This window comes from Pteropus vampyrus, unplaced genomic scaffold (assembly GCF_000151845.1).
Source record: "Pteropus vampyrus isolate Shadow unplaced genomic scaffold, Pvam_2.0 Scaffold273, whole genome shotgun sequence".
Classification (NCBI taxonomy): Eukaryota; Metazoa; Chordata; class Mammalia; order Chiroptera; family Pteropodidae; genus Pteropus; species Pteropus vampyrus.
The window spans coordinates 2314391-2329664 of NW_011889054.1; the positions used below are offsets into that span (position 1 = coordinate 2314391).

Here is a 15274-nt window from a genome sequence, read left to right on the forward strand (position 1 = left end):
CTCACAGAGCTTTAGAGTGTAGGAAAGGTGATGAGAGACATATATGTTGTCTCTTAATAAATGCTTACCAGTTGAACTCTGATCTGAGATAAAAAGTAGCTACGTGTCTGACCCTTATACACAAAGTATTAGGAGATTTAGAGATGAAAGAGATTTGGAGGAATTTTCTGGCAATTTCAGTTGAACAAAGTCTTGAAATAAATTTGCCAAATATTTACCTGAAAGCCTTGTTTTCTAAACAGGCATTACTTTCAACTCATTTAGAAAATATGATTGTGTGCTCATACTTTTTGGTCACAACTAAATAACAGTACCTAAAGAATTATGAACATGATTTTGGCCACATAAATGAATCAATACATTATTTTGAACTATCCAGTTAGGTGACACTTTGGCGAGACCTTGGGGTGGGCATTGGTTGGTAGAGTATCTGGATCATTGCAGTGATTTTTCATTTTAGGTATGTGAACATGCCTTAAAAGTGTTAATACTTTATTGACAATATTTTAATCGCATATAGCTAGAAAATAGGTCCAGGTCAGTTGGAGAAAAGAACTAATAATTAGTGCTATACTTTGACTTTTATAGTCAGACACAGGAAGACATGTAAAGGGGAAGAGGAAGGAAATAAAAGTAATTTGGAAAGGGAAGGAAAGTTTATTTTTTTCTTTGAAGTACTTTCTTTAAAAAAAAAAAAAAAGCATTCAAGATCCTTTTACCAATGAAGGGGGTATAGAATTTGCCACCCCACACATTTCTTTAAAAATATATTTTATGAAATCCTGCTTAGAAAATTATAGGAGAGACTTATTTGGCTATCACAGGATGGGCCTGAGAAGTGATTTATTTAAAGGAATTAACTGAAATGTAATAACTACAAAAGTTAGAGAATTTCTCACCACTTGTTCTCAAAGAACATTGTTAAGCAGGGTCTCAAGTTGAAGGGATTTCTGTTGAGGGACATATTAACTTAACATCCTCTTGTCACCTCCCCGCTTCCCTCTTTTCACTGGAAGAGGCAGCAGAGCCTGTCCACAGCCAAGCTTGATGCAGTCTCGATCTTGATGTGGCCTCTGCTGAGGTCAAGCACTCCCATTCCAGCCTCTCGAGGGCTTTCTTCATGTGTTGCCAGTGTGCTGGTAAAAATGACTTTAAACTCTTGTCAGCACCGTTACTGGTGCATGCATCACAGTCCCACTCAGATAAACCTGTCACAACACAGAGGCGGCCGCTGGAGAAGAGTACAAGGGCAGGCCTCTAGCTTTTCATTCGAGCATCACTAAACGTGCACAGAGTGCCCAATTATTTCAGCATTATTGAGCAAGCCTACAGGAGGACCCAAGCCTTGCTACATTAGATTTTCTTTAGTAATTTGCTCAAGTACCGCTGAGGACACTTAAAGGGCTTAAAACGGTGGCTGCAACCAGTTTCCTTTTCTGGGTTGTTAATTCAGGTTTTCTCTTTCAAATTAACTCTCACTGCATGCTGTGCAGTGGTTCTGGGAGAACTGTTTAACACTAATTTTCTCAATTTTCAGCTTTTTTTGTTCAACATAACTGCTTTAACAGTTAGTCACGTATATGTTTTGATTAGAAATGTATGATAGTGAGGTCTTATGTTTTGGAGAACAAAATGCAGATGCTTTATTAAAGAAATGTGAATTTCAGCTATTAAAAGTTACTTGGGTAATTTCACTATTTAAAAATTAAGTATTTACAGTGTTTTGCAAAACGCCCAAATTTTATTAAAAAGATAGCATTTCTCCATTATACATCTTCCTCTATCCCCTTTAAATATATGTATCTGTATATCTATACACATCCACACACACACAATAAATCTTTCCTTCATGGGTGCTGGGTTTTCCATAATCTTTTTGCGCCTCTCTTCTCTCTTTTTGTATTGGTGGGGGCAGATATAGTGAACAAGTTCAATATCTTTGTCTCATTTCTCACAGCAGCAACAACTCCAGGCCCAGCATTTATCACATGGACATGGTCTGCCGGTGCCTCTGACCCCACACCCTTCAGGGCTTCAGCCCCCTGCCATTCCACCCATTGGTAGCAGTGCCAGCCTTCTGGCTCTCTCCAGTGCTTTGGGAGGCCAGTCCCACCTTCCAATTAAAGATGAGAAGAAGCACCATGACAACGATCACCAAAGAGGTGAGAGCGATTCTCTCGGGATGTCAAGCTGATCCTACCTACGTGCTGCTGAGGATAGGTTCTGGGTGCCATTGTTTATCCTGCCACTGGATTTAATTTTATCATTGACTAAACAAAGGATTTCTGCTGGAAAATAAATAAATTATTGGAAGCTATCTTTTGCCAAATGATACCCTAGTGGTTGGCAAGAGTTAATGCACTTGCAAAGGCGCAAGGGGTTCTGTATCCTGGTTAGTGCCTTTGATCCTTTGCTACCTCCTGTGTTCCCCAAGTCTAAATCAGTAACGAAATCCCACAGCACTCTGTGTTTGAAATAGTGAATGGCAACATTAATAGCTAACTTTGACTAAATCTTTTTTGGGGAAAGACTTATTGATGAAAGTTCACTTTATAGTTTGACAGAATCGATTATTATTTATAAATTAGATCAGCATATATAGGGCAGTAAAACTCTTACAGATAAGAAAACAATTTCAGTAGTCTTAGTAATTGAGAAAATACAGCCCAAATTAAAAAATCTTTTTAAACTACCTCTCGCACCCAGTCTTTTTAGAAGCATGAAATTACTTCTTCTGATAAGAACACAATTGTTTATGCAACCTAATTTATTTAAATGTGTCGGGCTCCTAGATTGGTTTCCTCCCTCCACTAAAGTAGATGATAGTACGGAGACCTTTTGATGTAACTATATGTTTATATGGTGCTTGCTAATAATTTTTATTAGTTGATGACAGAAAAGCAAATGAAAAAATCTCTCTCAGCATTCCTTTGTGGGAGTTTACCTAACACATAGGTGGTTCTTTGGTTGGAAGGGTGTGGTTCATAATTAAAACTTCATATCTACTGTTGCAGTGTCATTACCATGAATTATAATCTTGGATAAATGATATTTATCACATAAAATAAATTTCTCATCTCTGATGTTGAAAGCTCTGTAATACTAGTCATCCAGTTATCTTAATGCCATGAGTTGGAACTAAGGCATGATTATAAACTCTTTTATAAGTGGGAAAGTTGATAAAGAATATGAATGCTAGGAATATCTAGCTTTAGTTTCTGAAATTGTGTCAAAGGTAGACTCACACTTTGTCAGTCTGGTAAAGTAGTATTAATAATTAATTTTATGGCAAAGTCGACATCTGTGCCATTTATTATTTAGCAGAGATTACGTTTGATAAATGTATGATTTTATGTAAACTAACCAGTACTTTTCTTTTTTCCTTCTTTCTACTACTTCATCTGTGTGTTGTTGCTGTTTTGCCTATAGACAGAGACTCCATCAAGGTAGGACTCAAATTCACAGGCAAGGGAATGGCTTCATGGGGCTCAGAATGATCTGAATGGATCTAGTAATGGATTCTTCAATATTTAGAGAATAATTTGGTGGGCTTTACCAAATAGTGGTTAACTGCATTTTTTGATTGCTTTCAGTTGTGTGGTTGAGATTTTTTAAAATACTGGTCCCATTTCTCTATCAGAATCAGATTTGTAGACCAAGATTGAATTTTAAGATCTGGCTAGCATTGCTCATTTTATTATGTCTTGCCATGTGAAAAGAATAACTTATTTTCTTCAGTTAGGCTTTGGATATAAGATAAATAATAATGAAAGGAAGTAAATAAATTGATTTATAAGGAAATACACATAAGTCTCATATTTGGGGAAACAATTTCATTCTACAAAACTCTTATCAAAACAATTTTTCTTTACCAGAAAGATTTGTTTTTAATTTAATAACTTCTTGGTTTCCAGTATAGCAAGTTATTCTCCTTAGGTTTTGCATTTGTCTTATTATCTTCTTTCTTTATCTCTTTATAGGCAAGTCTTCAGGAAAGAGGAAAAGTATTTAGGGCCTAATGATTTGAATATGCTTGTGTAACACTAGAATAAGATGTGCCAAGAATGCCTGAATTTATATAGTAAACAAACAAGAAAAACAGGCTACCACAGCAGGAAATGAGTAAAATATGAAAATTGATTGATGACTTTTGAGCCAGACACAATGTAAATACGCTACTGTATTACGTATAATTGTATTATGTATGCCATTGTACTTTGTATACATTAGAAGAAAAGGACAGGTCTGAGGCATTGACCAAAGCACAGATGCTCTCTCAGTTCCTTTTTTTACATTTTACAGCAATCGAATGCTTTGGAGCATAGGTAGTTACATCTCTTACAATTTTTAATGAAGTTATGTATATGAAAACTAAAATCTTCCATTGGAACCACATGTGCTGTCACTTTGAATGCATCTTTATTCCTTGTCCTTTTACAGTAAAAAGGAAGTAAAGGTTTTTTCCAAAGCCTTTAAATAATGGAAAATAAAAATTAAGCGTATCTATTTTTACCCTTCAAGAATCTTTGTAATTTGAAAAGGGCATCTGTACACCCATAGAAATGTCAACATTTACAATTGGAATTTACACATTGAGTTATTTAATTATGCATTTACAGTTGTGTATTTAGTTATATGATATGTATATTAGTATCTAGATTAAACAGTATTCTTAGAGTATAGTTTCAACCCATGTGTACTTAGTTAGTAATGAGTAAATTCACTGACCAGAATTAGTTGATAGCAGTCATTAGAAAGCCTGACTAGTTATTCTGAGGCCATAATATAAACATTTCCTGCCTCCTTATGATAAATATATACCTTTAGGCAGGCCAGTGAACTAAACAAAAGCCTCCTCTCCTGCCCTACTCCCAGAAGATTGTGAAAATATACTCCAGTGCACACTTTTGTGTCAATTACATTTTATATTCTCTCACATTGAAGTAGGGTGTATTTTGAAATCATCTATAATCATTCAATGTGAGTCTGGAAGCGAGTGTCTATAGCTAGAAGCCAGGGAAAAATGAAATAGAGGTGAATGATTTTCCCTTAACCTGTTACGGATTGGTAGCTATAAATAGATTTTTGGGGGTACCGTTCTCAAATTTGAACTCGTGTCAGGTTTGGGGCTGTTCTGTGGCTTCTCAAGGTGAAATAGTGTGCTAATTTTCGTAAACGTGTTCTTTGATGCTCAGAGAAGCAGTTAGTTGCTTGTTCCATCGATCGTCCTCATCTTCCTCTAAGTGGTTCCTGGTTAAGAGGGGCTTTTTATGACTGTCTGCTCTGTGACTTGAGATGGTTTTTATCAGCCGGAGCATGCCAGTTGCCTGCAGCTGGAATCAAGCTTGTATGAAATAATTTATTCATGCAGGATAATGCTCCTTAACATTTAACAGGTAATGAACGTGACATAAATTTCCTTCTTGCTTTTAATTTTTCCCTTTCCTCTTCTAATGTGCAAACAGGCAGCTCTGGTACTCTAAATAATAAGTAATTTTTGGCCATCTGTCAAAAGGAAATTTCAATACAAATTTAAATTAATGGTGCCTGAAATTTTTTATAGCTCCTCTAAAAGCCTCTAATGTGCAGAAAATTCTGAATCTGCTGGTAGTAATTAGTGTTGCATGTAATGAGGATGTGGGCAATGTTATACAGCCCTAGTGTAACATTTTGATATGGTAGCAAAATTTTGATTTATACAAGGTGGGGATGGGTTTAATTGTGAGAGACATTTTTAAATGTTTTCTTGACGTTACAGATTATTAAACAAGGCAGATTTCAGAATAGCTCATAAAATATAAATTTAAACTTAATGTAAAGATTTGGGTAATTAGGTGCTTTACCTTTATATGTCAAGTAAAATGAAAGAAATTCTCTTGTTAAAGTGTCAGGCCTTTTTCTTTTTTTGGAAGTTCTGTGGCCACTAAACCACATGCTATTGGTTTTATTGATCTTGTTTTCTATAGTTTCAGTGGTCAAATTCATTGTTAAGCCTGTTATTTGTAGACTTGTATCTGAAGTTTTTCAGCAAGGGTGGAGAGTGTAAATATGGACCTAAAGGAGAAATTGCTGTAGGAGCCCAAGAATCAACTTATTTGGTAATGAGAAACGAGAATGTTGTGTGTTCTAGGGCTGTTGACACCTGCTTGTAACTCAGCTATCCAGTGACTCTGTGTGCCCAACAGTAAGCCCCAGATTTGGGGGCCGAAAATGAAGAAACAGACCTTGATCTACTTTTATGTTTAGTGGTAGGGTGGAAAGTCCAAATTTAGCTCTCCTAAAGGGCCCCTAAGTAGGTTTTATTGAGCGGGGGCTTTTTCTCAGTCTTCTGAAGTATTTAAAACCATTCTCTCGTCTTTTGAAAAGTCAGCCAAGGAAATGTTTTCTGAGGTGATGGAACCTTCAATTGCCCATCCTTCCTACTAAGGGCAGATAGGTAAAAGTTGGTAGGCTCCAAAGTAGTGGCAGAGAAGACTTCTCCGCATACAGCTAGTTCCCTCTCAGTCACTAAAGGTACCAGTTCATAAAAAGTAGTCATTAGGTTCCTCACAACACTAGCAGCTCTCTTCTGAGTGGCTAGAATGACGGTGATGATTCAAGGTGTGAAGGACAAATTGCCTAAAACTTGATAGGAATTTGAGGTTGAGAAATTAATCTAATTACCACCCCCCTCTAAAATGTGTACACAGTTCTAACATCTCCCAACAGAAAAATAGGCACCAAAATCAAGACCAACTTGAATATAAAGAGCAAAATTCACAAGCCCCAGATATTGATTAGCTCCATGGTGTCTCCCAAGTTGATATTACCGTGAATGCTTTATTACTTCATAAGTCCTTTCCATGTATCTACATGGTCCTCCTGTTTTTTATTCTGAATGCAGTGGCATCTTCAAGTCAGGTCTGTGAGGAATTTGCCATTTATGTGTAAAATATAGCACAAATACATTTTTTTCCATTTAAGTGGTGTTGTTTTTATTATTTCATCAGAACGTCTTCCCCAATGTGCTGTATGCATCATCAAACAGTATGACCATTTTTAGTGATTTGTACATTGCCAAATTGATCTCAGAGACACATGTGTACCAATTTTAAATGCCACGTGCAAGGTTTGAGTGTTTCCACACAATCCACCAATATTGAACTTTATAGTTTTTATAATTTTTGCTAGTATAATAAGTATGAATTTTTTTAAAACCCTTTGTTTAAGGGTTTCCACATTAATCCATTCATTTGTTGTAGCTAAGGCAATGTCTATTTATTCTGCCTCACCTGTATTTCGGTGTTTGTTCCATGTAGATGACTAAAATATCATACATAACTTTTCTTCTTGTCTCTATAGTTAGTCTCTGTTGGCAATAAAGTTTATCAATGGAGAATTAGACTAAGGCTCCATTTATATTCAAATTGAAGTGTGTGATTAAGGCCAAATGGGTTTTTAGCACGAGTTTACAGAATGATTACTGTATTTGCCACTAAACTTTGTATATTGAGTCTTAATGGTCAAAGTTCTATTCCAGGGTCTTGCGTGACTTGTGTAACTTGGTCCACTCCACCCCTTTCACCTATTTTTCCTGTCTCAAAGGAATATCAGTCTGAAAAAGAGTGAGCCTTTAATATGTTTAACCCCTTGGCATGTACCATGTGGGAGAATAGCAGAGAAGAAACCGCTCAAGGAGGGGGGCTAGTAAGAGAGGGATAACCATATGGCCCAGGCACTTTCAGTGCTCTCATCTCCCCCATATACCTGTTTAAGACAGGAATGCTTATAATTTTACCCTTTGGGATAAAGCTTGTTGGTATAAATTTGCATTACTATAGACTTTAGAAGGGTACTTTATAAAAAGACCAAGGCATAAAATAATAGGCTAGACTAAAAAGAGGAATAGATGAAATGGATAAAACACTAAAAAGAGGATATAAGCAAAAAAAAAAAAGAGAGTGAGAAAGGGTGGGGAAGAGAAAGAGAAAATGAACATCATCACCAAACTAAACTGTATTAAGGCTTGCATTATCTCCTGTTTTTTTCTCTATCATCAGTAATCTGAGGAAAGAAGCTATCTAAGTAAGGGCTGTTGACTTGGACACTCTAACCTAGCAAAAAATAAGGTAAATCCTTAATATACACTGAACTCCACAGATTTGAGCCACTCCCCGCCACCCTCAACACACTGCATGTATAACGCATAGTTTAGATTTCAGCTGTTCAGGTAGCTGGTGAATGCTTATCTTTATTTCCTACATCAAGAAAGGTTTAGAGATGTTAAGGCCCTGTCCAGGGTCACATAGCCAGTGTCATCCTCAGTGGAAAGCTTTTTGTCTCGTTTTTTGTTACTAAAATTTTGAAACATACTCAGAAATAGGAATAATGCAAGGTCCTCAGTCTATTCAACATCAAGGTATAAGAGCTATCAATATTTGGCAACAGTATTGTCTACTTCTTTGCTGAAATATTTTAAAGGCAAATCCCAGGCAATATGCATTTACCCTTGACCAGTAAATAAAATGAAAACATTTCTCTAAAAAATAGACAATTTTTTGGTAACTATAATAATTTTAGTCACTTATAGAATATAATTCTTTGATATTTTCTAATATTCAGCCTATAAGCAAACTTGGGTTATTTCAAATAATTGGTTTGCTTGAAATGAGACTCAGATGAGATCCATTCCATTTTGTTGTCATATCTCTTATGTCTCTCTTAATCTAAGAGTTTTTCATTTAAAAACTTTTTCTTATACCATTGACTTGTTGAAGAACCTGGGCCAGCCTTCATGTAGAATGGCCCATATTTTTGATGTCTCTTTGTGCTTCCTTGCGGTGTCAAGAATACTTTCACACAAAGAAAAGTCTTTTATGATGGGAGGATGGGTAGAAGAACGAAGTCTAGGTTTGCATGTATGTGTTGGTGATCAACAGTTTAATGAAGTTTACCAATAATTAAGGGAGTAAAATGTCCAGAAATGTACGCTGATCATCAGTAAATAAAATTCTTTTTGTATCCTTTTACCCTTAAACAGATTATGATTATGATGTATTTGAAATCCAACTTCACTTTAAAACATTAAGTATTGTTTAAGATAGGGTTTTTAAAATAACATTTTTAGTAGGATTTTTAAAGTAGCTATTTCCTTATGGGTGATGTCCCTGATGCCCCATTCCCAGCAGTAAAGTTCTCTCTAACTAAAGTTTTAGCTCCTTGAGGGCAAGAATATTAATCTTCTTTATGGAACTGCATAGAAGGACAAATCAAGGATTAGTTTGAGAAGGGAATTGTAATAGAATTAGGAAAATCCTAACTATACTAGAAATCCTCATTCTTTAGGTAAGCTGTGTGTCAGTGGGCAAGACACTTAACTTCCTGGATCTCAGAGTTGTTACTCTAGGCATTTTTTTCAAGCATTTGGAATGTACATGCATGTTTTCTTATGTTATTCAATCCCATTCTAGAAATGAATTTTACAATAAATGTCTTATATCGAAGAATATATTTCAATAAAATTGGCCATAGCATTAGCCAAATAAACACAATGGTAATTTTATTTCATTTCGGGTGTTGAGTTGTAGCAGAATATTTTAATGTTTTAAAGCATGCCTTCAAGCATTTAATGTTTTAACTCCTTCAGTTTTCCAAAATAAGACGGTAATTTGAAGTTAAATATTTCACTACTGCTGTTACTTTTTAATTCTTTGTAGAGGCACTTATTTCTACCATGTATTTTACTATTTAGAGTTACCTTATCAAAGAACAATCAGGAACTTTTATTCAATGGGGTTATGATGGAGTAATTTGTTCAGTATTAATTGATACCTGCCTCTAGGCATGTAAACTGTGTGAAATGTAACAGGTGCCCTAATTCCAGAAAATATGTTGTAATTGTTTGTTTGTCGAACAGATGAATAAATATCTTTAGGGCATAGCTGGTCCTCAGGTGGTGAGCATGAATGGATTAATGATGTGACTGGAGGAGACGTGCTTGTTTGTGCGCCCTCCTGCACGGATCACCAAAGCGGAACAAATATTAATTAACAGGGGCAGGCTGGTTTTGGGGTCTGCCTTCCCCAGCTGATTTTTGGCAAGGGTGTTTTAATTCTTTTCTTCCATAAACCAGCTCTCTTAGTTATTTGTACAGACATTTCATCTTGATGTTTCATGTCTTTAATTTTCTTAATTACAGTGCATTTCATCTCTTAAAAAAATGTTACACCATAAAGTTTCTATATAACTGGCACTTGAATTTCAAAAGCATTAGTTTCTCAAAATGTAGATAATTCTTCCAAAAGAGTTAAAGAATTGCTTACCATCTTTTCTGTATTGTGGTAATAACACTTTCTCATAACCCATTCTAGAAAACTCATAAAAGCACCAGGGAGAAGCTTAATACTCTCACTTCTTGTGTTCTTGAATCATTTCTGCTGCGACACTTACTCTATCCCACTTCCATATTTTGTTTGAAGTAATTCAGATATCTTCTGGGTTAAAGATTCTATATATAGGGGCCACCACTAACAAGAGTTGTAATTTTGGTCATGAAGAAGAGTCGTATCTAATTATTACCATGGCAGCTACCTTGGGACAGGATTGAACAGAATTCGGGATTCACAAAAGAGGACTAGAAAGGAAGTCTGAAATAAAATCATTTTTCAAGATTAAATAATGCTGCTTAGATCTGGCAAATCAAAACTTCAAATCTTACAATTGAATATTGTTTTAGTTTGAATCTAAATATTGAACAAATTATTATTACTTTAAGTTGATTAGATTCATTATTCAGAACCAATCCAGTTCTTTGTGTAATAAATTGTGCAGTTTTAAAAAACATTTTAAGCTCCAAGTACTGGTGTTACAACTTTAATTTCTGTTTATGTGTGATAGTTGTAATTGGCGGTTAAGTCTCCATCTTCCCCCTCCTGTAGGTTCAATGATGCCTCCAATTTTGCTTCACAAAAAACAGAAAAATGACAGCATACACATGCATGTAATCTGCTCACATAACAGTCTGCCTTTCTTCCTTCACAGTTTAATATTCCATCCCCTCTTCAACCACTAAATGTTCACAGAGAGCCTATACTTTCCTGTTTTTCGCCATCCTCCCCTTGACTGAATTGCAGGCAGTGAGGTGAAAGTTAAAATGTCTGAAGTATTCTTGTTATAAGTGAACTTCCTAAAATATGGCAGTAGGGTGAGCCTGAGGAATTCTTTTTTATGGAAATGGATTCCTCATTTAATTGTATCACACCCTGAGGACTCTTGAACCATTTTCCCCAAATCAGTACTTTTCAAGTTGCGGAATGTTCAAATGTAAGGGGAGGAGGTGGGGAGGTGAATACGGTAGTGACACCACCCAAAGAGAGAAGCCAGTAGGGCCATATAATAACATCTCATTTTTTTTTTTTATTCTTCCCTCTGGTTGTTTTAATTATTCTGGATATTTTTGAGTATTCCATTCATTTATCTTTCTCTTAACTTCTGTTGTCTTGAGCAACATTTGGCCTTTTGAACAACAAAATAAAATTGGAAATGCTAATGTTTTGAGCCAACTAAAGGAAGAAAATAAAAATGTCACCATGGTAACAAAGCTGCTTTCTAGATGGTTTTCTAAGATATGCCTGAACTAGAAGCAGATGTCTGATCTGAGAATCTTGCCTCCTTCAATGTAAACAAATAACTTCTGGGCAGGTGTTGGAAATAATATGGAAATCCTATTAAGGGGCCCAGGGTTCCTGTCAGTCAGGAAGCCCATGCCACAAAAGGGCTGGTTGTCACATAAAGGAGCAGAGTAAATTCTCATTAGGCTTGAGCTTTTCCCAGGAAATGATTGTCTTGGTGTGTTCTTTCTCCTGTGAATCTGAATGTAAGCTGTTGCTTCTGCTGATCTATTCACTGGCTTTATTTCTCTGCTCTTCATTCCAGATCCTCCCTCGCCCCCGCCTTCACCAACCTGTATTCTCCCCCTCAGCTACCCCATCCCTTTAGATTAACACTTGATCTGTGCTACTGCTCTGAGAGTTGTGACATTTGTGATTTTAACCTCCCACCCTGGGTGGGATAAGGAGGGGGAGAAGGGGAAGTCAGTCTTCATCCCTGGGCCTGTTGGACAAAAGAAGCAGGCTGATGAGGCCGAGTGCTGAGAGCTGTTTGAAACTGGCACAGCAAGCGGTAGCCACAATCCTGAATACTGTTCTGTGTACATTCACTTGGAGTTATATTTTTATGAAATAAGCAGGAACTAAAAGCATGAATAGACAGCTTTTAACAAACTTTAAAAAACCTGCATAGTTGTCTGGTAGGCCTCTAAAACTGTGCTGTACAGTACGGTAGCCACTAGCCACATGAAGCTATTTAAGTTAGTTAAAATGAAATAAAAGTTAAAAACCCAGTTTCTCAGTTGCATTAGCCACATTTCAAGTGCATAGTAGCCACATGTGGCTGTGGTAATTGCCATACCAGTGCAGATACAGGACATTCCCAACATTGCAGAAAGTTCAGTTAGATAGGGAAAGACTTGAGCCTGATAAATTTGCTGGTTCTGCTGTTCCATCTGCTGAAAACAGACTCTTGATATTTTAAAACAAGGTTCCTCCCCATGTGTAGAAAATAAGCGGCATGTGTGTATTTCAGTTTTGTAGCTTCTGTACTGCTCAGGCATGGTTGATGATGATCGACCACATTAATGTAGTGATCTTTAAATGGTTGTAGGTATTTTTTTTCCCTTGTGGAACTGGTTGAGCAGTTTAACTTGGATCTTCCCAAAATGGGCCCCCAGGAGATGCATTTTAATGTTTCTACATAGAAAGTTGAGGCAGTTTGGAGGTGGTGGTAGTGAGTGGTTACAGTGGTGTGGTGGTGGTAGGGGGGTTTGAAGGCTATGCATAATGATGCTCAGTATAATACTCATAAGGTTAAATGTGGATAAACACAAAACGAGGCTTCAGAAAAGCCACACTGTTATCGTGCAGCATTTCTTGGACTATGGTCCCCGAGACACACTTCATAAAGCCAATAAAGCGCGCACTGGTGGTCTCCCGTTGCCCTAGCAACGGACCATGGGGCATAGTGTATGTGAAATGCATGAACATCTGTGAATTAATCTTTTTTAGTTTGTTCTTTTCTTGGCACTGATTGGGCCACTCGGGCTTGTGCCTGTGACACTGTGGAGGGGTAATCTTGAGCAGTCCCCAGGGCCTTGCCCAAAAGTGGATGGTGGAATGGCAAGTGAAGGGAGATTTATCCTGGTAGTGCATTCAGTAGTGGAGGGATTTGGCCTGACAGCACGCTCAGCGGGACGTTATTAGCTTACTTTCTGGTGCATGGGGAAATGAATAAAAAATTTTTTCTAGTAAACCTGAGCATTATTGGGTTTATTGGGCTGCCCTGAAAAAATAATCTTTAGAGAAAATTGAAATAATCACTTGCGTTTATACCACAGTTAGCAGGACTTGAAAGGTCTCTGAGTTATTCCACACCTTTGCCCCAGCCCCAGGCCCAGCTTCTGCCCCAGGGATTATAACCAAACCATATTGGACTAGTCTGAATGAGACTCTTGAATTGGATGCTTAGGCTGGAATCTGTTTTGATAATAAAATCTTGTAGTGTCCTATTCTGACCTTATTTAGAGAAATTTTAAACTAAGCTGGTGACATTTTTGCCCTAGAGCAAACTGTGACTAGAGAAGCATCTAGGAGTAATACTTTGGTTAGATAGTTACTCCCCCAGTCCTAACAGGATTGTCTGCAATTCTTACCCTTTCCTGCCCCTCCCTCTATTTTCATACTGGCACCCCTTCCTCCAGACTGTAGCACCACTCTGCAGACTTTGTGTTCAGTTCCTCTGTCGGTGCCAGATGCTCACTTGTAAACTGTTTTGCTCACCCTTGTCATTTTCAATTCCCTTCTTTTTTTTTCCTTTTTTCTTCTTCTAGCCTTTTTTCTCTCTTCCTGCATGCTCCTTAGGGGTCAACCATCTTTCTTTCCTGGGGAGGAAAAAAATAATATTACATATGAAATATCTCATGCTGATGAAATTGGTATGTTTAATATTTAGGGTGAGAAATTTCTTTAAAAAATAGAGTAAGACAAAAGTGTGCTGTGTGCTAGTCCATTTGATTTGCTTGATTGTCATTAATATTGAGGGTCATTTAAGTAAGAACGACTTGTCGATCTCTACATATTTTCCTTCGGATATTGAAAAGGTACAGTTGTACCTTCTTAGCTGAGAGATATTCCTGATTTTATAACAGACAGCTAACCAAAAATTATAATTTTAATGGTTCCTGATTTCCAAACCTGTTGGTGTTGATAGATGAACTTGAAAATTGAGCAGTGCTGTCTAAATTAAATATTTAAAGTTAGTTGGTAGGTACCAATTTGGCAGCTGGAGGGCAAATAGGCCTGCACTGAGTCCTTCGGGGAGCATAGTGAAGATTAGATACAATTCCTTACCTCAAATCATTTTCCTATTAAAGTATGGAACTAAGATATGCTGCCTTCTGAGTACAGTAAAATATATTAACGGATTGTTCCTCTTCATTTCTCTGAGCTTCCGGTTAGTCCTGAATTCTTTTAAAATGTGCATATAAAAGTAGTTTATGATGATTGGAGGACTAGCTTCTGAAGGCAGTCTTCCCAGGAAGCTGCCGGGGCTGATGTGCAAATACATGCAAACATGGAACCTTTAGCAAACACTGACAGCAGTGCCAGTGGCAACATTCTGTAGACTTCAAATCTTGATGGTACCTTTTACTGGCATTCACATCATGCTTTGTAGGAGTCAGCAAAACAAAATATTAATGTGGGTCTTGTGAGTGTTTTAATCCCCTCACTTGCTTTTTGGGTGGTTTCTCTGATTTAAGAAAAAAAGTTTTCTGTTTCTGCTCTCAGTAAATAGGCCCATTTCTATTCAGATGAAATTCTCTTCTTTCAAGTACCAACTTTCTAGTTGGTGCTTGAAGCCAGCCTCAGAAATATAACAGTTACAGGCATTATTAGAGATCTTTAGAAGGAAGTAGAATTCTCAAGTTTGTGTTTTTCACATTCCGGACTAGTATTTGTTTTTCGAAAGCACTGTTCTTTATGCCCCAAACTAAAAATTCTTAAGACACCTGTGGTAAGAAATGAAAATTCTATGGTAATGGCAACGAGTAAACTGGCTATAGTGAGGAGAGGAAATGAGTTTGAATGAGTTCGAATCTCTGCTGCTTCCTTCATCTGTGTTTGACAAAGTGTGTTAAAAGCAGTAATTTGGTAATCTGGATGTTTGAAGGCTAGAAAAGGAA

At 36.9% G+C, this 15274-nt stretch overlaps 1 protein-coding gene across 9 annotated transcripts in view; it reads left to right on the forward strand.

The window, feature by feature from the left end:
• TLE4 (transducin like enhancer of split 4) overlaps positions 1–15274 on the forward strand; it is a 139818-nt gene that overhangs the window by 69446 nt on the left and 55098 nt on the right. For 5 of the 9 annotated variants that reach the window (XM_011375498.2, XM_011375500.2, XM_023520624.1 and 2 more), the window contains 2 exons: positions 1958–2162; positions 3430–3446. In XM_011375498.2, the coding sequence (XP_011373800.1) occupies positions 1958–2162; positions 3430–3446 (222 nt within the window). The remainder of the gene's footprint in view (positions 1–1957; positions 2163–3429; positions 3447–15274) is intronic. The other 4 variants (XM_011375499.2, XM_023520625.1, XM_023520623.1 and 1 more) reach the window with 1 other exon arrangement.